The sequence below is a fragment of the Dendrobium catenatum genome, unplaced genomic scaffold (genome assembly GCF_001605985.2).
Source record: "Dendrobium catenatum unplaced genomic scaffold, ASM160598v2 fragScaff_scaffold_989, whole genome shotgun sequence".
Taxonomy (NCBI): Eukaryota; Viridiplantae; Streptophyta; class Magnoliopsida; order Asparagales; family Orchidaceae; genus Dendrobium; species Dendrobium catenatum.
Window position 1 is genome coordinate 1449722 of NW_021319451.1, and position 25995 is coordinate 1475716.

General features: G+C 32.5%; 1 protein-coding gene across 1 annotated transcript in view; it reads left to right on the forward strand.

The window, feature by feature from the left end:
• The window catches only part of LOC110112158 (cullin-4), a 43775-nt gene that overhangs the window by 7102 nt on the left and 10678 nt on the right, over positions 1 to 25995 (forward strand). Inside the window, exons 2-9 of the mRNA XM_020844267.2 lie at positions 2087 to 2202; positions 2287 to 2633; positions 12998 to 13178; positions 13407 to 13529; positions 13620 to 13907; positions 17628 to 17753; positions 17963 to 18064; positions 18169 to 18222. Of these exons, the coding sequence (XP_020699926.1) occupies positions 2087 to 2202; positions 2287 to 2633; positions 12998 to 13178; positions 13407 to 13529; positions 13620 to 13907; positions 17628 to 17753; positions 17963 to 18064; positions 18169 to 18222 (1337 nt within the window). The remainder of the gene's footprint in view (positions 1 to 2086; positions 2203 to 2286; positions 2634 to 12997; positions 13179 to 13406; positions 13530 to 13619; positions 13908 to 17627; positions 17754 to 17962; positions 18065 to 18168; positions 18223 to 25995) is intronic.

Sequence of the window (25995 nt, forward strand, 5' to 3'; positions counted from 1 at the left end):
TACATGATACAAGGGGCCATATAAATAGGCTCCAAATGAAAGCAAATGCAAAAGTCTAAAATGCCCCTCGGGCTACAAGATAAAACTAATACCCACAAGGGTAAAATGAGAAAAACTGAAAAGCAACAAGTAATGCAAGAACTGCAGATACAACAAATCATCAGTAGTAAAGGCTATCCATCATAGCCGTCGATCTCCGGTGTCGTCTCTGTTAGACGCGCCGGAATCTCCTGCCGATGCCCCCATCAATAATAGGTTTAAGCATCTTGGATCTCTTATATAGAAATGAAAATATAGATTGGGATATAGCTTCTATTATCATGATTGAAAGATTATGAATAAGTGCCTTGGTAGTTTTGTTTGATTAGAGGCTATCATGGAGGCTTAAAGGTAAATTTAACAAAAGTACCATTTGGTTGATAATGTTGTATGGTTTTGAATGTTGTTTGAAAACTCATTGATATCTAAGTTACGTATGGTAGGAATGAAAATGTTTAGTTTGATTTATTCGAGGTTTAAAAAACTTTTTGAAATCAATGCCTTATAGCCCTTTTCATTTTGAGTTGTTAAAAAAAAAAGATTCAAAATCTATATTTTTCTTTGATTTTTCAAAATCCAAGTCTTAATTGATTAAGGGGTGGGTTTTAAATCTTAATGTTTTGAAACCTATTAACATGTGGATTTTGAATTGCATCTTTTTACGGAGCCTATTTAATTATGTTTTGGATTTTTAAAAATATTTTAGTTGGGCCTTTAATAGAAATTTTTAGGTGATAGCATTTGTGCTCTAAAACAATTAAATTTTAGCCCTAAAAATCATTAAAATTCAATATAAAACCTAAAAATTCTTTGTTCTTCTCCTTCATGAGTGCTTTGGCTTCTATTCACACCCAATATTTCAAGCGTCTACTGCCAGCCACAAGTTCAAACTTCATTGGAATAGATGTTAGTCGATGTTCACAAGCATCCACGAATCAAATAACTTGAGAGGTTGGTAAAGTATATTCATTATGAAACATATAATAAATTGTTATTTAGTATTTCCTTATTATGGTGTATTTATTATAATAATCTTGATGCATGAAAGAAGAAAGTAACAATATTGGATGAGGAAGAGGATCAATGGGATGACTTATATGTAAGTGATGGGGAGGGTGATAGAATCATTAGATTTCACAAAAATTCTTTAGATGATTATACTACTGATGATGATAATGATGATGTTAATTTTTATAGCATAAAAGATTTGACTTAGGTCTTTAAAATACTTAATTTAAAATCTCGTTCTATCATAAGTTACTATTTTTTATGTTTTATAAACCTACAACTCCTATTTGTTTTTTAGAACATTGTGTGCTTCTTATTATATCTTTTATAAAGTAAGATCATTTTTTTACTGAACTTCGTGTGTTTACTATATTTTTAAATAATTTTGTGACTTTTTGTGTTTTTAATTTGAAACTACATATTGATTCCATTCAAAATCTGCGTTTAGATTCATTGAGGAAATTAACTCGATTCACGATATAGTTTTTTTTAACCTCGAATTTGTGGCAAAACTGGGAAGGATAAACTAAGGTGTGATGATTATATTAAAGGAAAGAGGGAGCGGCACTTGTTGAAGATAAGGTGACTAAAGATGGTCTGATGTGGTTTAGATATGTAGAACAATGGGTGAAAAAATGCGCTTGTTAGACAATTTGATGAATTATTGTCAAACAATTAGGAAGAAAAATAGGTAGCACTAAGTTACTTGCCTAGTGGCGGTTTAAAATGAGTTGCGAAAAAATAGATTTAACACCTCAAATAATATTTAATATGATAAATGAATGAAAGTGAGCCACCACCAAGTAGTTGGGAGTTAATTCATCTGATTATCTATACTGTGCTATAGAATACGGTAAGTAGTTTGTATCTAGCTTATAAATTATTGCATTGGAAGAGATTCTGGGTGCACTATTATATGCTTGTTGTCGTCATAGGATTGCTCATCTATTTTGGGGCTTCTAGCTAATTTAATTTCCTATGCATTTTATTGCCTTATATTCTTACAATTAAGATTTTTTGAAATGCTTTCTGCTTTTAGGAAAGCCAACCCTGCCTGCAAACTTTGAGGAAAATACATGGGCAACTTTAAAGTCTGCTATTACAGCTATATTTCTGAAGCAGCCAGATCCCTGTGATTCTGAGAAGCTTTATCAGGTAATTTTATGGTCCGTGTTTGTAATATGGCCATGAAAATTGTAGATGTAGTTTCTGTTATGACTGTTGGCCTTTGTACCATAGGCAGTTAGTGATCTTTGTTTGCACAAGATGGGAGGAAATCTTTATCAACGTATTCAGCAGGAATGTGAAGGGCACATTTCTGCCAAACTGCTGTCATTAGTTGGCCAAAGCCTTGATCTGGTGGTGTTTTTATCGTTGGTAGAGAAATGCTGGCAGGATTTCTGTGACCAGATGTTGATGATTCGTGGTATAGCTCTATATCTTGATAGAACTCATGTTAAGCAAACTCCAAATGTTCGCTCTTTGTGGGACATGGGGCTGCAGTTGTTTCGCAGACATCTATCATTGTCTCCAGAAGTTGAGCGTAAAATTGTTGCTGGCCTTCTAGAGCTGATTGAGAGAGAACGGTATGCTAAACTGTTTTGAATTGTTGAGATTGCAGCGGGTTAACGCTTTTTATCTTTTTATTTTGGTATATGTTGAATATATTCTCTTTGCTTTATCTTTTTCTTAATGTATTTCATTGAGCTGAATAAATATTTTGCTTTGCTTAATCATATGCGGCCTTGCCATTTTAAATGCTTACATACACACTTCTCGAAAATATTATATGCAAAACCGGTGATCTGTGAAAAATTAAGGTACTTGGCTGTTACTGATGCATGGAATGTTGGAACTACAACGACGACAACAACAACAACATCAAGCCTTTATCCCACTATGTTGGGTCGGCTACATGAATTCTTTTTCTTCATCGTGTTTTGTTAAAAGTCAAATTCTCATTTAAATCTTATAAAGAAATATCATTTCTAATATTTTCTAACAATTTTTAGGTCTACCTCAACCTTTCTTAACATAAGTCAAATCTAATACCTCTACTTTCCTAACTGGGTCATTGAAAAGCTGCCGTTTTATGTGACTAAACCATCTATGAAGACTCTCTCTAATCTTATCTTCCACTGGGGCTACTCCAGCCTTTTCACGTATATGCTCATTTTGTATCCTATCTCTAAGGGTAAAGCCTCTCATCCGCCTGAGCATCCACATCTCTACAACACTTAACTTAGTATTATGCTTCTCTTTTAATGGCGAACATTCAGCACCATAAAGCATTGCAGGTCTCACCACCATCTTATAGAATTATCCCTTAAGTTTGAGGGAGACTTTTCTATCACACAACAAGCCCGATGCATTCCTTCATTTCAACCATCCAACTTGAATTCTGCTGATAATATCCCCATCTATTTCACCTCACTCTGAACAATAGATCCAATAATATAAATCTATTTATCCAATAATAGTTATAACATCATGTCTCTGTACTTATTAATTTAGTATGAAGATAAGGGAGGGTTACTTTTTTATTTTCTAAATACTGTGCTTGTAAGTTTAATTGAGAGATGTTCTTGACTATTCATTTTGTCATATCCATTGACAATTAGTTATTTCTTATAAATGCATTTGAAGTGCTCATGGTGTCAATCCAATGTTTTATTATAAGTTATTTGTTCTTATGACTGTCGTAATTTTAATTGGAGTTTACTTATGACCTTCCATCAAGTATGAATAAATCTTGTTGATGTTTGCGATTACTTGACCTTAATTCGAGGCTTGCAGTCCATGTTGGAAAAGAAGCTGGTCACCGAACTTCAAACTTGACACCTGTGGCTGTGATAACCATGTGAACTTCGGCTACTACACTAACATCTATAGTGAAAGGGGAGGGTAGCACCGAGTGCAGTATTCACAGTCAACTTAGGCACACGCTTAGCCCTCATGGTTCTGAATGTGACTTAGCCTTTCACAAGTAAACAATCCTACACAATGCATGGGAGGATAAACTTTATCATTATATTATAAAAATTCAGCGTATATTATTTTATATAAAAATTGAATAAAAGATTATTAGTTTTTAAAAGGATAAAATTGAAAAATTGTTTCTCTTTCTGATGAAAGGGAAAAAAAAATCTAAAGAAATGAGATGGACTTATAACTTATTTTGAAAATTTGCATTCACCTTAGGTTAGGCTTTAGAATGATAGACAATTTCATGCCTTGTTCATTAAATTTTTAAAATTTAAATTAAATTTTAATTTATATTTAAACTTTTAATGATTGGAAAAAAAAATTAATATATATTTTTTCTATTAGGCAATTGGTCCTTTTAAAAAAAAAATTAATTTTTCCTCCAGGACCTCCATTAAAATAATTTAAAAAAGCGACTCATTTTATTGTCGCTCTCTCTTTGCTTGTGGTTTTGAAAATTTTCAAATAGAAGTTTTGGTCTCTCATTATGGCTTAATATATAGTCTCCGCGGCACAGTAGGGATTATAGATTATGGGAGTTGCTATGCTTCTCTGCACAAATGGATCCACATCTCTTATTTTAATCCAGATCATTTTTTTCATTTACACAATATAGTTTATATTTATCAAGTACGGCTATTGTTACCAACAGTAGAATGCATGTAAGCTTTTCACCAATGTACACACACGCGTTATGTATTTGAAATTGATGGTTTAGATTGGGGAAATGCTGGCATGTAAGCTTGGCCTTGGGGATGGCCGAGTGGGGGATGAAATGAGTGCCGGTGGGGGTGGCTAGGACATGGTTAGGACGTCGGAGGGATAAGATGTAGTAAAATTCAGTTATGATCCCCAGCTTTGAACTTGATCAAGGTTTTTGTTTTGCAAAAAGTGCCCAAACTCAGTTCTTTAAAGAACTTAAGTACCATGATTCCTAATGGTGAAAGGGGAGAACTTTCATGGAGGTTGGTATTGATTCTGCGCCTACCTTTTTTTTCTTTTTGAGCCGAATTAAGTGTTCTTAAATGAAAAACCATTCTCATGTGCACTCTATCCTGCCCATGTAACGGTCATCATTATCATATCCACCGAACCATTCATCTTTGCAGTATGAACCCTCTATAAAAAAAAAAAAAAATCTTTGCAGTATGAACCCTCTATTTTTTTGTTTGTATTTGGAGATGCGTACAGAGTCCAGGAAGTTAAGGGCTTTGGATCAATAAAAGACATATACAATCGAAAGGTTGCATGCATCATCTCCTTACTAGACTTTATCATTATAACTTCATATGGTACACTTGGGTGTCACTGTCTTCCGTTTTCATGGAATGCTAAATGCCTAAATGTTAGTCATGCCTGTTAACAGCTAAAGTGGTATGCTTCTTTTGTGCACCTTTATATTTGAATGGTCTTCTTAGGTGCTTTAACTCTACATTAAGTACAACCTTCAATGTGGCATGCCTCAAAACTCTGTCAAACCAAATTTGGTGTGAGAGAAAGGGTAAGATGGGCAAGAGAAAGATGCTGTCTTTTATAGTCTAAAACACCCCAAGGTTTGGACTTGGGAAAGTTAGCTGATAACGAACCCCTCTTCTCCAATGAACAAAGCGAATATTGTATAGCGAATAGGGTAAAATAATTTACATATCCTAGTCTTTTGACTGTTATTTTAGCAGGTTAAATAGTCTTTTCCTGATCAAGCAAGTTTATGGAACCTTAACATGCAAGTGCAATTAAATAAATAAAGATGTAACAAAGGATGCAATTGAGAGCAAATAGTGTGTATTCGAGAACAAGCAACAAAAGATGAAGTTAGGTATGATTAAATCTTTTAAATAATTCAAATTATTATATTACATATAATTTTTTTATGGTTATTATATAATTTTTGCATGGTTATTATATCAAATACTGCCATTGTCAGGTCCTAAGTCATGGATGAGAAAAGTAGAGAGTTAAGTTTGGTAGTCGATAGCCAGCGTAAAACTTGTCGAATAATTATGACATGAATATTTTAATACATTGTGTTAATGCTAGGGCATTCCCTTAAAGAGACGCGCTGTATGGCTTGAATACAATGACAAGTGTGCAACGGCCGCTGCATCAGTGTCCGGATACTAGGGGTGTCAATTTCGGGTCATGGGTCGTGTTCGGGTCGGACCCGGAACTGACCCGGGTTCAAACAGGTCGACCCTAACCCGACACGATTAGGCAAACGGGTCGAAAATCTGAACCCGACCTGGCGGATTGTCAAGTTGACCCGACACGGAACCGATCGGCAGCGAGCACGCATCACGGAGTGACAGCAGCGCGCGCATTGCGTGAGCGCCGGCGAAGCGCCGATAGCGCTGGGCGACCGTTGTTCATGAAACTAAAATTAGGATAAGAACTTTGAATATAGACACTTTTACAGGTAAATTAATGGAATTAATAGATATTATGATTCATAGAAAAATAAATATTATATGCATTCATGAAATTAAATGGATTGGAGAGAAGGCTAAGGAGATTGATAGTTTAGGATTTAAAATTTGATATTTTGGTAAGAGTCGTCCTTAAAATGATGTAGGTGTGATTATAGATAAGAGTTTAAAGGATAATGTTGTAAAAATTAATAGAATTGAAGATAAAATTATAGTTTTAAAGATTGTTGTTGATGCTAAGATTATTAATATTATAAGTGCTTATGTTCTTCAAGTAGGTTTAGACATGTGTTCAAAATTAAAATTTTAGAATGACTTAGAAAAAAATAATACAAAAGATACCCCTTAAACAAAAAAAAAAGGAGGATATTTAAATGGATATGTTGGTAGAGAGGTAGATGATTTTAAAAGCATTCGTGGTGACTATGAATTTGGAGCGATTAATGAAGGTGGTTAGACCATATTAGATTTTTACTTAGCATATGATTTTATAATTGCCAATACATTTTTTTTAAGAAAAGAGATGAGAATCTCATCACTTATAAGAATGGATATAATAAAACTCAGATTGATTATTTTCTTATAAGAAAAATAGGTCATTTAGATTGCAAAGATTGTAAAGTTATTCAATGTGAAAGTTTATGTTCCTAACATCACTTATTTATTTTTTAAGATGAAGGAGCAGAAAATAATAAATAAAGTAAAACATTATTCTAGGATTAGATGAGAGCATTTGAAAAATATTAACAAAATATTTTTGAGAGTAATATACTAGATCTTAAGATTTAATCTGTGAATTAAAAAGCTAATGTTATGTAGGAAAAAATTGTTAGTGATATTAAGAATGTTGCAAAAATTGTGCTTGAAATTATCAAGGGAAAATCTCCTAATAGTAAAAATAGTTGATGGTGGAATCGAAATGTTCAAGAAAAGATAAAAAATAAAAAAAAGATTTATTATAAAAATTGATTTAGATATAAAAATTCTAATAATTGAGAAAGATATAAAGAGGTCCATTAGGAGGCTAAGAAATCAATATACGATGCAAAAATTTTAGCTTTTAATGATTTATATTATATAATAGATTAAATACTAAGGAGGGTGAAATATATATGTATAAGTTAGTCAAACAAAGGGATAAGAGTAATAAGGATTTTTTTCAAGTGAAGTGTATTAAAGATAAAGATCAAAAAGTTCTTTTATTAGAAGAAGATATTCAACATAGGTGGATGAGATATTTTTATGAACTCTTCAATGAAGATTATGAGAATGTGATTGACTTTAGTGACCTTAGCACCCTAAATGAAATTAAAGATTTTTATTTTTATCGACATATTAGTAAAATCAAAGTTAGGGAGGCTTTAAAGAAAATGAAGTATGGAAAAGTTGTTGGACTTGATGATATCCCGAGGTGTGAAAATGCTTAGTAGAAAAAGGAATTTATTGGCTTAGTAAACTTTTTAATATTATTTTGAAGACTAAAAAGATTTCAGACGAGTGGAGAATGAGTCTGTTGATTACTATTTTTAAGAATAAATGTGATGCACAAGATTGTGTAAATTATAGAGGAATTAAGTTAATGTGTCATACTTTAAAATTATGGGAGAGAGTTATGGAGCATAGATTGCGGCATGATACTAATGTCTCTCAAAATCAATTTGGATTCATGACGGGTATGCCTACTATGGAAGCTATACATTTATTGAGAGGTTTGATGGAGAAGTATAGAGAAAACAAGGAGGATCTACATATTGATTTAGAGAAAGCACATGATAAAGTTTCAAGAGAAGTGCTATGGAAAGTTCTAGAAAAGATGGGGTTAATAATGCTTATATTCAAGTCATTAAGGATATGTATGCAGGAGCTGTTACTTGTGTTCAAACACAAGGTTGTTTGACTAAGTATTTTCATATTTCAGTTGGATTACATCAAGGATTAGCCTTAAGCCCATATCTTTTTGCTTTACTCATGGATGTTTTCACTAAATATTTGCAAGATGTTGTAGCTTGGTGTATTCTTTTTGCTGATGATATTATTCTTGTTGATAAGACTAGCGAGGGAGTTGAAGGTAAACTTGAATTATGGAGGTCAATCTTAGAATCTAAAGGCTTTGCTTGAGTTAATTTAAAACTGAATATATGGAATGTAATTTTAGCATTAATAGCTTTAGTTGGTGGATTTTGACTTTGGGTGAAGTTGAGGAATGCATCAGGCTTGTGTGATAGAAAAGTACCCCTCAAACTTAATGAAAGATTCTATAAGATGGTGATGAAACCTGCAATGCTTTATGGCAAAAAATGTTGGCCATTAAAAGAGAAGCATATTAATAATTTAAGTGTTGCAAAGATAAAAAAAAAAGAAGTGTTGCAAAGATGAGGATGCTTAGGTGGATGAGTGACTCTACCCTCAAAGACATAATACGAAATGAGCATATACATGAAAAGGTTGGAGTAGCTCCAGTGGTAGATAAGATTAGAGAGAGTCGCCTTAGAGGATTTGGTCACATCAAATGCCAATCTTCCGATGATCCGATTAGGAGAGTAGATGTATTAGATTTCGTTTATGTTAAGAAAGATAGATGTAGACCTTAAATCTTGGTTAGAAAATATTAGAAATGATCAAATGACATTTCTTTATTAGATTTAAATGAGAATTTGACTCTTAACATGACACAATGGAGAAAACAAAATTCATATAGCATAGGGAAAAATAAGCGCATGCTAGACAACAAATACATGTTTTCATATCAATTGTAAATATGATAAATGCAATCATATGTCCTGTGATAAATCTTTATGCTGCCTTTACAAATTCAAATCAGGGTTATCGTTAAAATCCTTTTTTTTTTCAAAGTTCAAATATTAATGCCTTAAGTTGCATGTCATACCTTTTTTAAATTGTTATTATATTGACAATTAAAATCATAATATTTTCTGTCAAATCTTTTTTTTTAGCTTTGAAAATTATGCTAAAGATCACCATTTTTAAATACTCTAAAAGCGGCTAGTTTACGTAGAATAGTGACATGCCCAAAAACACTTTTTTATTGATAAGAGCCCAGCAAGTCAACAACACTCGACATTCCCCCTCCATATTTATTTTTGGATATATATATTTATTGTTTCATCTTCCAAAATTTCTTTCATGGTTTATATTATTACTTCACAACAATGAAAAGAAGATTCTAGAAGTGCCCAGTCCTTTTACTTCTTGACCTCCAGCTTCCATCTCATATGAAATCTTTTTATGTTATGGTTTGGATCGATGCCCGTAGAACTACTCTTGATCATTGTGATCAAGCAACCATTTTGTTTCTTGGTTCGGTGTTTCATTATTCTCCTTCACCTTCTTTGCTTTCCCTTGAATTGGTAATCATTTCTTCTCGCTTTCTTGTCTTCATGCAATTATTCTCATCACCTTCTTCCATTTATTCTTTTGTCTATTGATTTTCCTAGCAGCATACCAATGTACTAATTTGCTTGGGGTTGAATTGTAAATAAACGTTATCATTGGAATGCTGTTTACTTTTAACTTTTTTTTTTCTTAAATAGAATTATGGTTAGTTTTAGATGGTGGTCTGGTTTGTTGTGTTTTCAGTCATTTGCTCCTTTTTTGCTTAAAATTTTACCATTTTTTCTTTTAACGTTCACATTATTTGTTAGAATTATTGCCTAGTTCAGGTGGCCAATGAGTGGTGATTTTGCTTAAGCTTTTCCTTCTAGATGCTGCGTGAGCTCTTACAGCTCTCGCTCACAGAACAGAGGGAACGCTTTGGCTGGGAATAAGGGCATCCTTTAGGGAAGTTGGAATCCTCAAATGTGTATTGAATATTGCCTACACGAGGGCATAAGCTCTATTATCCACTCAGGATAGCAGTCGCATGCTTCCTTGTGTCTTTCCCTATGGCATTATGCTTTCCCAATCCATCTGCAATCGTGTGTGCCGCATGGCATTGTGGCCTCCACAACTGCATGAGTTCATTCAGCGACCTGGAATCCCCTTCAGTGGAAGGCCGTCATTTTATATTTGATTTGGGAGGGTCTTCTTTTGTGCTGTCTCTGCATATTGCTTGCTAAAGGGGTGGTTGGTGGCAGTTATGCAAGGGTCATAGCCAAAATGTTGTTCTTTGCTGCCATAGTTCTGGTGGCTCTTATTGCACAGTTAGTTTTTGTTCTGATTATCTTTTTGTTGCTATTATTCGTGTGCTTCGTGCAGAGTTTGTAAAACAAATTTCTTTACTTTCGTGCACCTAAATGTTATGCTGCCTGTTAATCTGCTTTTTGAAGCATTTTATATCACTTCTAGATTTTCTTGAGGTGTTTGCCCTATGCTGACCCTACTGCTCACAGTCAATAGAAGAGAGACCGTAAATCATTTACATTATATTACATTTCATTTCAATACAATTCTTATAATCCAAATGCAAAACAAATTATAAAAGAGATCATAACTTAAAACATTAATCATAAGCTGAAGCTATTTAAAAATTTCATCTACAAAACAACTATAGGAAAATTGAAAACATGTAACTATTAACAAACTACTGAACTCAGTTCAGATTTTTCTTATATTTACAAAAGTAAACATAAAATAAAAACTGATTTTGACACAATTCTGGCGTAACTTTACTCTTCTTTTTCATGTAAGAATAGCTAAAATAATAATCTGGTGATTTACAATGCCTATAAAAATATGCTACTCTAATGTAATAATCACGTGTAAGAAAGAAACTAATGAACATGAGCAGTAACAGCTAAGTCAACATGGCATATAAAAAGCGTACGTAAGCAACTCAAATGAGTCAAATCTATAGTAACTGTAACATAGAATATGTTGGGTATGTATCACATATACTGTAGTATAGAAGAATTATGTTCACCTGAATTACACATTCAATAACATGTGATATAATATCAATAGCATCGCTTTAAACCAATTACATTTAAATATGGTATGTAATTCATATAATCATAATACATAATCATATCCATAGATATTTCGTTGATTTCATAACTTCACTTTTTAGCCTCAGAAGATGTCATGCCTAGATGTCTAGGTCTAGGTTTATAGCCCATAAGCTTATGAGGTCAAACTTCTTCTATAGTCCGTAGGCTCCATAATCCATATGTCTCATAGCCCGTAGGCTTCATATCATATCATAGCCTATATGCTTCATCATATTGAGAGTGCCTGGCGTCTACTTGGTCGCATTGTCCCCACCCACCTATCACCTAACATGACTAATTTTCAGGCTTATGTGACCATTGCTTTTGCTTCAACATGTGTGTGTCTCTTGATAATTTATAAATATAGATATGCATGTGGATCAATATGACTTAAATACATATCAGTTTATAAATATGTATGGCTATATAAATCTCATGTCTCAATTTAACAAAATTGACTGTGGAAGCATATATAAAATATTCACAAATCACAAAGTATGACATGGGAAGTGATTGTATGATTCATAGTTCAGGCTAATTACAAACATATGAAATGCAAACACATTCACACAACCGATTAAAATAAAATGCATGTATACATTCATAAAAATTCATATTTACCTATTGTATTAATAAAAATGTATATCTTTCCTTGTCGACGTGCGGACTCACCAAGTTGGACACATTGCATCCACCTATGTATATAGGGCATCTAAACCAACCCAAATCATTAACAACTAATTCACACAATCTTCCATCCGACTCATGCCATTAAATCAATATCCAACTAATATACCTTTTAATTTTCACGTTTCTTACATGACTATAGGTACTAATTCCCTTCGCAATACGTATGTACTAATCAATTACGGAACCTGCTAAATTAGAAATGTTAAATATACAAGCCAAACAAAATTTCTTTTCCAGAAGGCACAAATAAAATTCTTACCTTTTGGCTCTTTCTCTCCTCTTCCTTATCTGATTCTATTTTTTTCCTCTTCCCTTATTCCCTAACTTCTCAAATTTCTTCCCCCCCCCTCCCCCGGGGCAGCACACCTCCAGCACTTAAGATTCTCCATGAGTTCCGCCTCCCGGTGATCCAGCGTCCACTCCAACACACCCATGAGTGCCTAGTGAAGAAAAAAAAGTGAAGAATAGGTTGATAGGGCTACTTAAGTCACTCATCAAAATTAATTACTTAAATGCCCATTCCATCCACGAATGCATGCCTTTATATGTGATTTAGCTGAATTCTTTAATTAACCCTGCTACATTTTTTTTTCATTTTTAAGCAGTAATTATATTTTTTTAACATAGAAAAAAATACAAATGAGATTTAATTCCCTAACTTCTAATTTGTTATATTTTGACATATAGTTTATATGACAAATTGCTCCATTTGATGAATAGAATATAATGACATTAAATTTGTTGAATTTTGTGAACGATGGGATTTTGGGTTATTTTTAAATTGAGTCCAATGTGGCACATACCTATGCAAACTTGGGTTTTACAGATCAGATGCACATTCTATTTGATTTTGTTCTTCACTTAAGGATGCCGACTTACGCTTGAATTTTTTTTTTTTTTGGTCAGAATAGGTGAAGCTATTGATAGGACAGTGCTTGGTCATCTTTTGAAGATGTTTACTGCTCTAGGAACCTATGCAGAAATCTTTGAGAAACCCTTTCTTCAAAGTACTTCCGACTTCTATGCTTCTGAAGGTGTTAAATTCATGCAACAGTCTGATGTTCCAGACTACTTGAAACATGTGGAGGTGTGTTAAATCTGCAGACACTTATAGTCAGCAGGGGGAGTTCATTTACTTTATTTTAATGTTTCCGTATCTTTGTGTTTTTTATGGATATAGACACATTTATGATGATAAACGGCACAAAATTTGTGCATCATATGTAAATAGACTCATAAATGCTTGCATAAGCATTACTTACTCCACTATGTTATCATGATTTGTCCTTTTCCTTAATTTGCTGCAAAACTGTAGCTGAGGTTACACGAAGAGCATGAGAGGTGCCTGCTCTACTTAGATGCAAATACAAGGAAACCACTTATTGCTACCACTGAGAAACAACTTCTTGAACGACATACATCTGCGATTCTTGACAAGGTGATGTTTCTGCAGCTTATTTTCCTTGTGCTTTCTTAATTACTCTTGGAAGTTCATCTACTTCATCCCACAAAGTTTTGTGTTGACCAGGGGTTCACGATGCTCATGGATGCAAAGCGTGTTGTTGACCTTAAAAGGCTGTATACCCTTTTCACGAGAGTGAATGCTCTTGAGTTGCTAAGACAGGCTTTAGGTTCATACATCAAGGGCACAGGGCAGGGAATTATTATGGATGAAGAAAAGGACAAAGAGTTGGTTCCATGTCTCTTGGATTTTAAAGCATCTCTTGATACAATATTGGAAGAAAGTTTCTCTAGAAATGAAGCTTTTTCAAATACCATAAAGGATTCCTTTGAACATCTAATAAATCTTCGTCAGGTTTGTGCGCATCTCTTATCCTGATTTACATATTCTCTTTTGCCCTGCAATGCCTTTTTTATTTATTATTGAAATCTAATAAATTTTTTTTATCAAATTTATTGAATTAAAATTAATTAAATAAAAGAAAGAGGGGAAAGCATGTTGTTCTCACGCACATCTCCTCCTCCCTCACGTTCTTGAAATAACTATTGGTTCATTTCTTATAAAACGACTGAGGAACGAATGAAGAAAGTTAGGCTCACTTATGATCAGTTTTGGATTGAAATCCCGATGATCTTGTGCAATCTCCCTTTTCCTCCTACGACCGTCAACCAGGCTTGTCGCTCCGACCTTCCCCGAGCAAAACCCGAAGCCTTGTCTATCAGCTTTGCCTCTCTCGAACGACTTTACTGTTCGCCTCCTGTAAACGTGCGAAGCCCGCATGCCTCCACCTCCGATCTCGCCGTCCAACCAAATTTCCCCTCTGAACTCCAGCGCGAGCGGCCCTCTTACTGTGCCTTTGGTGTCTGACCCCGATCACGACCGAATGACCGCCAGCAGCTCCGAGCCGCATTGATCTCCCGAGCCGCTCGTTCGCCTCCCTTACCTATACATGAACCTTTCCTCTCGTTCAAATCCCGATCAATCCCTCTGTTCGATTCTTGCCCGAGCCAAACCTCTCTCTATCTTGCAACAATAGGTGAGAGGGAAGAGAATAAGGGCATTTACATAATTATATTGATAATAATTATAATTATAATAATAATATGGAACCAAAAAATACTTCGATTGTCGAATTTAAGAGCAAAGAAAGATTCCAGGGTCGATTTTAATCCCCCGAAGGCTATTAAATAATTAAAACCATTAATTAATCAAAATTACTTAATTAATTAATGAAATAATTAGAACTTTTCATTAATAAATTAATTAAATAATTAAAACAACAATTAATTAATTATAATTACTTGAAATATTAATTAACTTAAACAGGTAAAATAACTAATTAACATTAATTTAATTAACATCTCTAATTTAATTTTTTAAATTAAATAGATAAAACAACCAATTAAATGATCTAATTAACATTAGCTAACAATAAAAATCTAATTTAGCAATTAATTTAAAAAATTAGTTTAATTTGATAACTAATTAAAATAAAATTAAATTCTAATTTATTTAAACTAATTAATTTTAAACTAAATCTTTTAGTTAATATTTAATAATTATCTAATTAATAAATTAAACCTTTAAATTAATTAAATTAATTGATCAACCAAAATTTAAATAATAAATTAAATTAATTAAATAAATTTAAATTTTTTTATCAATTAAAGAGTTGAGCAGTTAATTTTAAATTAAACTTTAAACTTTAATTTAATTAAAATTTACATTTATGCTTCAATTTAATTAAAATTAAAAAATTAAATTAGTTAAGTTAAAAATAATAAAAAATGCAAGTAGAAAATATTGAGGGGAGAGCCACTCTGATAAAGTTTGCATTTTTTATTAAAGCATGAAAAACAAGAAAACAATGTTTTTCTACTAATCAACCATAAATACAATGTACACCAACTAACACCAAAGTCCTAAAACTAAAGAAAACAGAAAATAGAAAGAAAGCTCCAAAATCCTAAGCAACCGTAAACCTCTGCAACTGCAGCTACAAGCTCTTGCTTTGGCAAGCTCCAGCTCTTGGCAAATCCTGTAGCTCCTCCAACTACTAACCACGAACACCTGTAGAAAAGTAAATGAAAGTCACCACAGGGTAAACAAAAACTAGTACTGGAAAGAACAAAACTAGTATTTGAAGAGGGAAAGCTAGCACTGGAAAAGAAACAAAACTACTACTGTAGGCAAGGCTATTACTGAAGCAAAGCTAGTAAGAAGAGCTAGTACAACAAGTAAAGTTGCTACTATAGACAAAACAAGACTCTCGTAAGGATATCGAAGCATTGAAGTGTGTAAAATTACATATATATTGCTAAACCCTGCTAAGCTAAATCCCCGTTGACCTAAAACTCGGCAACTTCTAATAGAGGTCATAAGTCCGACTTTAGTTAGTGTATTAGAGGAAATCCCTAGGTAAAAGTAACATAACCCCGCTAAACAACGCGTGTTTCCTTACTTATAGGCCTAGGTTGTAAGACTCACCTTTAGACCACTTCTAATGTAGAAGTTGTAAGACCTATCCAAACACAAACAATCCTTAAGCAGAGCCGTAGGACTTGTCTTAAATTGAAACCATGAGCTACTTTCTAAAAAGAAGCAATAAGACCCACTTTCAAGTTTCAAACCGCTGGGCTACTTCCAATGGCAATAAGACCCGTCCTTATTCAAACCGTTGGGCTACTTCCAATGTAAGTGGTAAGACCCATCCTTGATCAAACCTCTTAAATACGCGGGTTACTTTTAATGAAAGTTATAAGCCCCGACCTAAATCCAAACATACGGGCAACTCCTAAACGGAGTTTTATGACCTAATCTAAATCTAAACTACGGGAGACTCTCAAGCGGAGCTGTAAGTCCCAATCTAAACCAACAAAACCTACATTCAACCACTTAAATTTACTCGGGATCCATGAGAGGAGACAATCTATGGCTGCTAATTAGATTTCCTAGACACTACGATCAACGATTGTTATTGTTAGCAGACTGAAGCCTACGGTATTCCCAGGATGATAGAACCATGGGATCTTGATCATGTCTACCATCATTCCCACAAATAAAATTAAATACTTACGTTGTTGCACATCTAAATGTCAATTCATCTTTAATCAAGAGTTCTCTTCTATGTGATAGGAGAGTTAATTAATTATGAGGGCTTGCACTCATAGGAAGTAAGGACCCGGATCTAAATAAACCTTGATACCACTTTCAGGGGAAATCTGATTAACTATAATATGCCTTAAGGAGAATGGAATCCTACGTGTGTGAAGCGGGATTCATGCCTACGTGCCATTTTTCTTTGACGAAACAATCTTACTTTTTGTAACTTCTTGGCTACAAATATGATGCTCTTTGTCATGAAAATATTCTCTATGGCAGCAACAAATCTCATTTTATTGGCCTGAACCAAAAAAATATAGGTGGACATCCATGGCATCACTTACCAGACTACTTAAGAGGGTCCTACACCTGCTCCGGTGGCCTGAGTTTATGTGATGCTATTTGGCTGAAGAATGAATTCATTTCTTGCATTTCATGTGTGGCAGAATGGCAAAACATTTCCAAGAGATTTCTCTTACTATTATTTAGATGCCATATTTGGCTTTAAAAGTTACTATGAAGATCATAGCTATGCGTTACATTTCTTTTATTTTATTTGTCTCTTGTTCTGTAGCTGTTATGTACTACGCAATATGTAGATGGATAAATTTTAGTTACAAAACATCCAATGCATACTGGTATATACTACAATTTTTCTTTGTGATTTCAAGGTTTTTCTTTGTTTGTGGCAGCCTTTAATCGAGGATCTTGCTATTCAATTTTGTGCAATAGCCTGCTTCTCAATTTTGAGGAAAACTCAGCATAAAAGGGAAAAAACTCTTTTCTGATATTTTGGTGTTAATGACTAGCATACAATTTCTATAAATGCGATTTCTATGATTTACTAGTTTCCAAGATGCATCACTGAAGTAGAGCATAAATCGTTACAACAAAGTCTTCAACCTTTTTATCCATGATGATGCAGTAAATGTAAGCTACAGCATTATGACCTATGTTATATCTGTTTAACAGAATAGACCTGCAGAATTGATTGCAAAGTTCTTGGACGAGAAGCTTCGTGCTGGAAACAAGGGTACTTCTGAAGAAGAGTTGGAGGGCACTCTTGATAGAGTTTTGGTCTTATTCAGATTCATACAAGTATGTACCCAATATATTGAGAAGTTTTTCTTTTTAACGCTATTCTAGGTATTGTATCACTTCTAGACACATTTTCTTGTTATCCTTTTAATTAAATTTGTCTTGGGGTCTCTTTAAGAATTAATTTATGCAGATCAAGCGCCAATTTCTTTTATTTTCCTTTTTACCTTTTTTTTAACGTAGCTCCTGTTTTGTTCTTGCATGAACAGGGTAAAGATGTTTTCGAGGCATTTTATAAGAAGGATCTTGCAAAAAGGTTATTACTGGGAAAGAGTGCATCAATTGATGCTGAAAAATCTATGATATCAAAAGTAATGCCTGCTTAGTTGACGATTTTCATGCTCATCAGTTATCACTTTGCATTTTGCTTTTTCAGATTGTCAATCTTAATAACAAGAAACTTATGTGATTTCAGCTGAAGACCGAGTGTGGGAGCCAGTTCACTAATAAACTGGAAGGAATGTTTAAGGTATATATATGTCGTCTTTCCATACAATAGTCGTTGCTGAATAACTATTCACCATTGTGACTATCTTCATTATGTTCTTTGTTCTTTATGGTGAGTGGATGCTCCAATATCATCTCCAGAAACTTTCCAATAACTTAGGTGTCAGTAGGTATACTATTAAACCTGTTGCTTTACTCATATCATCGTCTAAAATAACTTAATATTTTTTGCTTAATCGATCATAAAGTTCATCATTTTGCTCAATTTACTGTACTAAAAGGATTTCTTTTTTAGAATTATTTAATAATTTCTCTAATTACTATTTTTATTTCTTTAACGTCTTCATTTTTACTTCGATTTTATCATGATGTTTAATACATCTAACTTGATAAAATTCTCTATTATCTCCTTCATCTCTTTTTGGTTATTTTCGTTGCCATCTTTCTTAGCCTTATCTCAACTATATCTCATTTTATTTTTCTTTATGTGGGGGGTCGGCTACATGATTCCTTTATCCATTGTATCTTATTAAGATTTGAATTATTATTTAAATCTAATAAAAGGGTTATTTTTATTACTTTCTAACCAATTCTTTTTAGTTATACTTCAGCCTTTCTTGACATAGGCTGCATCTAATATATCTACTATCTTAATAGGGTTATTGAAAGGCTGGCATTTATGTGACTAAATCATCTAAGAGACTAAGGCGACTCTCTAAACTTATCTGTCACTAGAGCTTCTCCAATCTTTTAACATATATACTTGTTTCTCATTGTCTCTATGTGTAAAGCAACTCATCCACTGAGCATCCTCATCTTTGCAACACTTAAGTTTATATTTCTTTTTTAATTGCCAACATTATGTGACATAAAGCATCGTATGTCTCACTACCATCTTATAAATTTTTCCTTAAGCTTGAGGGATACTTTTCTATCATACAACAAGCCTGATGCATTCCTCCACTTTCCAACTTGAAATCTACTAGTAATATCCCCATATATTTTTTCATCACTTTGAACAATAGATCCGAGATATCTAAATGTGCACTCTTTTTAATGACTGATCACCCAATGTCACAATCCCACTATTTGATCTATTACTGATAAAATAATACTCCACGTATTCGATTTTAGATCCACTAAAATGAAAACCTTTGGACTCTAAGGTTGGCCTCCATAATTCAATTTTTTCATCAACTATCTTTTTAGTCGTATCAACAAGAAGAATATCATCAGCAAAAGCATAAGCCAAATTACATCTTCTTGTAAATGTCTCGTAAGAACATCCATGATTAAGACTAAAAGATATGCTCTTAAAGCTGATTCTTGATGTGATCCAATTAAAATAGGAAAATACTTGGTCAAACCATCTTGTTTTTGAACACTAGTAACATCTCTTGTATATATATATATATATCCTTAAAGACATGAACATAAACATTATTAAATCCTTTATTTTCTAGAACTCTCAAAAGCACTTCTCTTGAAACTTTATCATATGTTTTCTCTAAATCAATGAATTTCATATTTTGATCATTCTTACTCTTTTTGTACTTTTCTATCAAACCTCTCAACAAATGTACAACTTCCATTGTAGACGTACCTGATATGAAATCATATCATATTGATTTTGAGAAACATTACTATTACATCGTAACCTATGTTCAGTTACTCTTCCATAATTTTAATGTATGACACATTAATTAATTTCTCTATAATTCGAACGCTCTTGTGCATCACTCTTATTCTTAAAAATGAGAATCAACATTGCTCTTTCTCTACTCATATAACATCTTTTTAGTCTTCAAAATAATATTAAAATCTAAGTGAAGAAATTCCTTGATCTTTTAAGCATTTTCACACTTCTATTGAAATATCATCAGGTTATACTATTTTTTCACATTTAATTTTGTTTAAAGCCTCTCCAACTTTGATTTTACTAATATGAGCTTAAAACAAAAATCCTTATTTCATTTAGGATGCTAAGGTTACCAAAAACAATCTTATTCTCACAACTTTTATTAAAAAGTTTATTGAAATATCTCATCCACCCATGTTAAATATCCTCTTCTAAAAAATATTTTTTGATTTTCCTTCTTAATGCATTTCACTTGAATCAAATCTTTACTTCTCTTATCTCTTTGCTTGAGTAACTTATACATACATCTTTTACCTTTCTTAATATCTAATCTATTTTATAAATCACTAAAAGCTAAATTCTTTTAATAAAATAATGCTTTCTTTGGCAGGCCTTTCTATATTTTTCTCAATTTTTTGAATTTTATACCTAAACTAATTTTTTAACAAAGTTTTTTTTTTTAAATATTTTCTTGCACAGTTTGATTCTACCACTTATTATTTTTACTTTTTGGAACTTTTTCTTTTGATTCTCCAAGCTCATACTTTGCAACAGTCTTAATTTCATTAGTTAATTTTTCCCATTTAACATTAGCTTCCTCATGAACGAGTCAAATCTTAAGATCTCCATACTCTAAAAAATATTTTTATTAGCATTTCTTTAAATATCTCCATCTAATTCTAGGATAATATTTTACTTTATTTTTATTTTTCAACCATTCGTTTTAAAGTTCAAAACTAACAAATGATGCAAGATACATAAATTTTCACTCAAAATGATTTTATAATATTACAATTTAAACGATCTATCTTTCTTTTAAGAAAATAATCAAATTGAATTTTTCTGTGACTATTTTTATATGTGATGAGATGCTCATTTTTTAAGTATCGAGATAGTCGGCTTTGGCTAAGGGCCTTATGATTTATTATGTTGGTGTAAATTCCCAGGAGGTCACCCATCCCAAGATTTTTCTTGGATGAGCACGCTTAATATTGAGTTTCTTAATGAAATTCCAACCATTACACCAAAAGACGCCTCGATGTTTAAGAATTTTACCTTCTTTTACTTAAAAGAGTTTTACAATCTCCCTCATTTAAGTAACTGACGTCCTCATTAGCATCTTTATTCCAAAATTATCTACTAGGTAGATAGGATTCTAGAGGTAACCACTACAAGTTCAAGTGGTGACTCACGCCACGTAGCACTTTGTCCCATACAGGGTTCAAGAGGTGGCTCCCATGACGTAGCACTTTGTCTTGTATGACACTTAGTTCTTATATTCCGCATGGTGTATTTTTATGATATCATTTCTAACAACCCAAACTTTTAACTATCGAGATATTCTTCGCTTTGGCTTAAGGGCATCACGGTTCTGTCATATTTGTGTAACTTCCTAGGAGGTCACTCATCCCAGGTCTTTTCCGGGATGAACATGCTTAACTACGGAGTTTCTTAATGAAATTCAAACCAGTACACCAAAAGGTGCTTCAATGTTTGAGAGTTTTAGCTTTTTTTAGTTGGAGATTGCACACTTATAACATCAATAATCTTAATAACAATACCAATATTTAAAGTTATAATTATATATCCAATTCTATTGATTTGTATAACATTATCCTTCAATCTCTTAGTAATAGTAAATTTATACCATTTTTAGTATGACTCATACTAGAAAATCATAGTTTAAATCCTAAATTATTAAATCTTCTTTGCCATTTTCCTAAACCATTTACTTTCCTTAATAAATTGAGTATTTATCTTCCCATGTATCATAATATCTATTAATTCAAATAATTTTCCTGTAAGAGTACATATATTTCAAGTTTCTACACTAATTCTAGTTTTATGGACTAACTTCTTTGCCCACATCCGTCAATGATATGGAAACCCTTGCTTATTTAGCATTGTAATTGGGCATTGATGCAGCGGCCCTTGTATACTTTTCATTGTATTCAGACTATACAACACGTCGCTTCCACGGAACACTCTAGCATTAACACAATGTATTAAATCATTTATGTCAAGATTGTTTGACAAGTTTTATGCTGACTGTCGACTACCTAACACTACCCTTTACTATTCTTATCAAGGGCTTGAGACATGGCAAGGCAATTTTATTTTATAGAACTTTTAGCTGCTTTGTAATGTTCTTGTCTCCATAATATTTTTTTTTCACCATTCTTTAAAACAACTTTCTTTATTTGCTTAAATAATCTTTTGTTCTCCCAAACTCCATGAAGTCTTTTTCTGTACAATCTATTTCTTACCTTGCTAAGTGTGTGTTTGACAATGTTCTAGTGTGTGTTTGACAATTTTCTACTGTCATTAGCCATATTATTGCACATTAAGTTCGGTTCAACTTAAAAATGTTAATATACCCCTCCCTCTCAGCAAACTATCTTTGAAGATTAATTACTTCCAATCTTTTATATCCCAACTTCTTATATTTGCGGGTCTATTTCTTTTGATTGCTTTTTTTTTTCTTAAGAACAAATCTTAATTTTAGTAAAAAATACTTTTTATCTAATTAAAAAATATAAATATTTGATTTTGATACCTTTACATTTAATTTATCTATATGTTCTTTTATCATATTCATATATACCATGATTGCTCTCTTATCTTATCCTACTAAAATCCACCTAATCATTGAAGTCGAATAATTACTCTCTATTATGTTGGCATGCATTTTAACATTTTACCTATTTCTGGCTCAGAACTAATTTTTCAAAATATGCTTTGAATCCAATCTAATCAGCATAAACACTAATAATACATAATATTCCTAAAAAATAATTAACTCAATTCTAATTACAGTATGACTAATTTGATTCATCTCAACAATTTTATTTCTCAACTCTCTATCTAGTAATTTTCTCATCTCATTTGGATTGTTAACTTTCCCAACATAAACTACCTTATAACATTCATTGATCACTTTACATTCTCCCCCTTTTCCATTTAGTTTATTCCAAACATGGGCGGTTATCCTCTAAATCATTTATTATCATTATTAGCCATATCTTAACTATTTGGGGTAGGCTTTTTGAATCATTTTCCATCCATTCCTATTGAGTGTTGCCAACGGTGTTAGTGTGAAAAAATTCTTTGCAAATCCTTTTTAGTAACTTTACTATATTACCTTAGATATATCATCTGCCCATTATCTTTTCTAATCTTTTGACTTTTTTTGCTCGTCTAATTGGTGCATTTTTTTTCCATTTGTAGATATCTAATTAATGTAAATCTATTTTCAACTACATTATCTTCAATGCATACTATTTTGATCATCTCTCTATTATAATCATTCCCAAATAATATTTCATATTTTACTATACATCCATCTTGATGTTCTCATTTAACTTGCTATCAATGGGTTATATTTCTAAAATACGATCTAAATAAGTGTTCATGTTGAATTTCTTTATTTTAATCGCCCAATATTAACTCTAGAAGTTATTGGTGGAGAGTGATGGCAGAAAGTTGTAGTGTAGTGAGATGACCTGCTTATGCCTGTAAAGTTATGAGAGGCTTGTGGATACATTTTAGAAGGAATTTGGATGATTCCATGGTTAGATTTCGAGGAATATTTTTTTTTTTGGGAATCAGCAAAGAGGTTTTCTTGGAAAGCAAATTATTTGTGGAGTTAAGGTTAGGTGACCTATGTTGCACCGATACACCTATTTATGAAGGCGTGCTGTATCCGATACACCGATACACGGATACGCCTTTGGCACGACACTGATACATGTCAGATACGACAAAGCCATATCCAATTAAAATACTATTTAATTTCAAAAGGACTCGCGTATCCGATACGTGTGTCCGTTGAAAAAAAAAGAAAAAAAAAAGATGTGTCGTATTGACTTCCGCGGTTGCGAGCAAGGTTTTCTCATTTCTAAGATGGATTTGAGTCTCTTGATATTATGGGAATATTAGAAATTACTAATCTTTTACTTGATGAGCTTGAATTAGAAGCTATGATATTTATTGAAGATGATATAGAAGTTCAAAGACAAACCACTGAAGAAGCTAATCATATAATTCCTTCTATTGAATAGTTTAAACTTCATGTGCTACATAATTTATGTTTATGCTTTTGTTGTTGTACTGGACATTTAATGCTTACTTATATTTTGATATTATAAGCTACAAGGCTACAAATGATGTTGTTGTCATTTTTTTGTAATTTCAAATATTATGCTTTGATTGTTTTCTTAAATTTTATGTTGATTTATAAATTATAATGCCGTGTCCGCGCCATACCCGTATCCTGTATTTTTAAGAATTGACGTGTCCCGTATCCGTATCGTGTCGTATCCGTGTCGCCGTATCCGTATCGGTGCAACATAGGGTTAGGAGTACTACTCAAGTATGATATGGGATGGGATTGACTAATAGGTATTAACAGGTTAGGGGTTATAATTTGTTAGAGACGAAGAGCAAAGGCTATGGGAGGAGTTAGGTTTATAGCAGAGTTCTATTTATTTATTTATTTATTTTTAGGTTTATAGTAGAGTTGAAACCCAAAAACAGTACAGCTAGGGTTTTGATTATTTGGAGATGTCATTGTCAAGCTTGGTTACATGAATTATTTTCTTAGGGTTTTTTGAGAGAAGGGAGAGAGATAAGATTAGGATTGGAAGAAGAAAACCTTACCAAAGGATTTCTTCAAGTGCTCGACAGCCTAGCTTCACAGAATTGACCAATTTGAATAATCAAGCCAAAAAGCTTATCGATTTATCCATTGAAGGTTTATTTACAATGTACAGAATGTTTAATGCAAGCTAAAATTGTGCAAGCTAGTTTAAAATAAAGAGAGAGATTGGAGTGGCCGACCACTCTTGCTTGGATTATGCTTGAGGTTTGTTGCAACCTTCCTTATAATGCATAGAAAGAATATAGATTTATTGGTGAAACTTTGACCATGCTTTTGAATTATATAACACATTGGATTTGAACTTGAGTTAGGCCACATGAAGCTTGGATATGGATAGTCTGCCAAAAATTTCCATGTCACCATCCAACCAACTTTCACCACCTTTCTAACTAACTTTTGATATTTAAAATATAATAATTATCGGAATAAAAAATTATCATGTAAGGTGTTTGGACTTGGTTCATGAACCCTTGATGTGCTGCAACAGTTCTGTTCTTATTTTTATACTACTTTTGATATTAATAAATCTAATTTAGTTATGACTATCATACTTTGTTATAATTTTCTCTCTTATTAATGTTAACTTGTGCTTGTTATTACCACACAAGCTAAAATTGTTAGTCTTAGACTTGATTTTTGATTATTGATTCTATCTCATGTTTTTTCTAAATATTTTCGATGTTTCTGACTTCAAACTTATTTTAAGAGATGTCCCATTGATTAAAAATTTGTCATTTGCAAAAAAAATAAAAAAAAAAACTTACACAAAAGTACCCGCTTTCATCTTTTATAAGAATCTTCATAAATAATACCAGAAAAAAAGCAGAGTTGATTCTTATCATTGCGAACTTTTGTTCACTTGATAATAACTTTTAATTGTAGTCAATACTATATTACACATATTTTTAGTGACTGCTGCTTATGTTTGATATATATATATATATATTTCTTAATTCACAAATCAATTACTTGATATTATGCCTTCTTCGTATAAATACGGCTCATATAAGATTTTTTTTGTTCCATATATTTTTCCATTAGTTGTAGTAACACAAAATTACTTCTATAGCGGATCTTTGCAGCTTAAAACTAAATTTATTCTTATAAAATTACGTTTTTTATTTGAAGGAAAGGTTTTATTACTCTCCCATAACATTACCTTTACAAGTTTGAGTCCTCAGTATGACTAATTCTAAACTAGAGAGCGAAAAAGAAACTCATTGGAATTTTAGTCTGCTTTTTTTTTTCAGCAAAACAAACACCTAAATTTTTGTTTT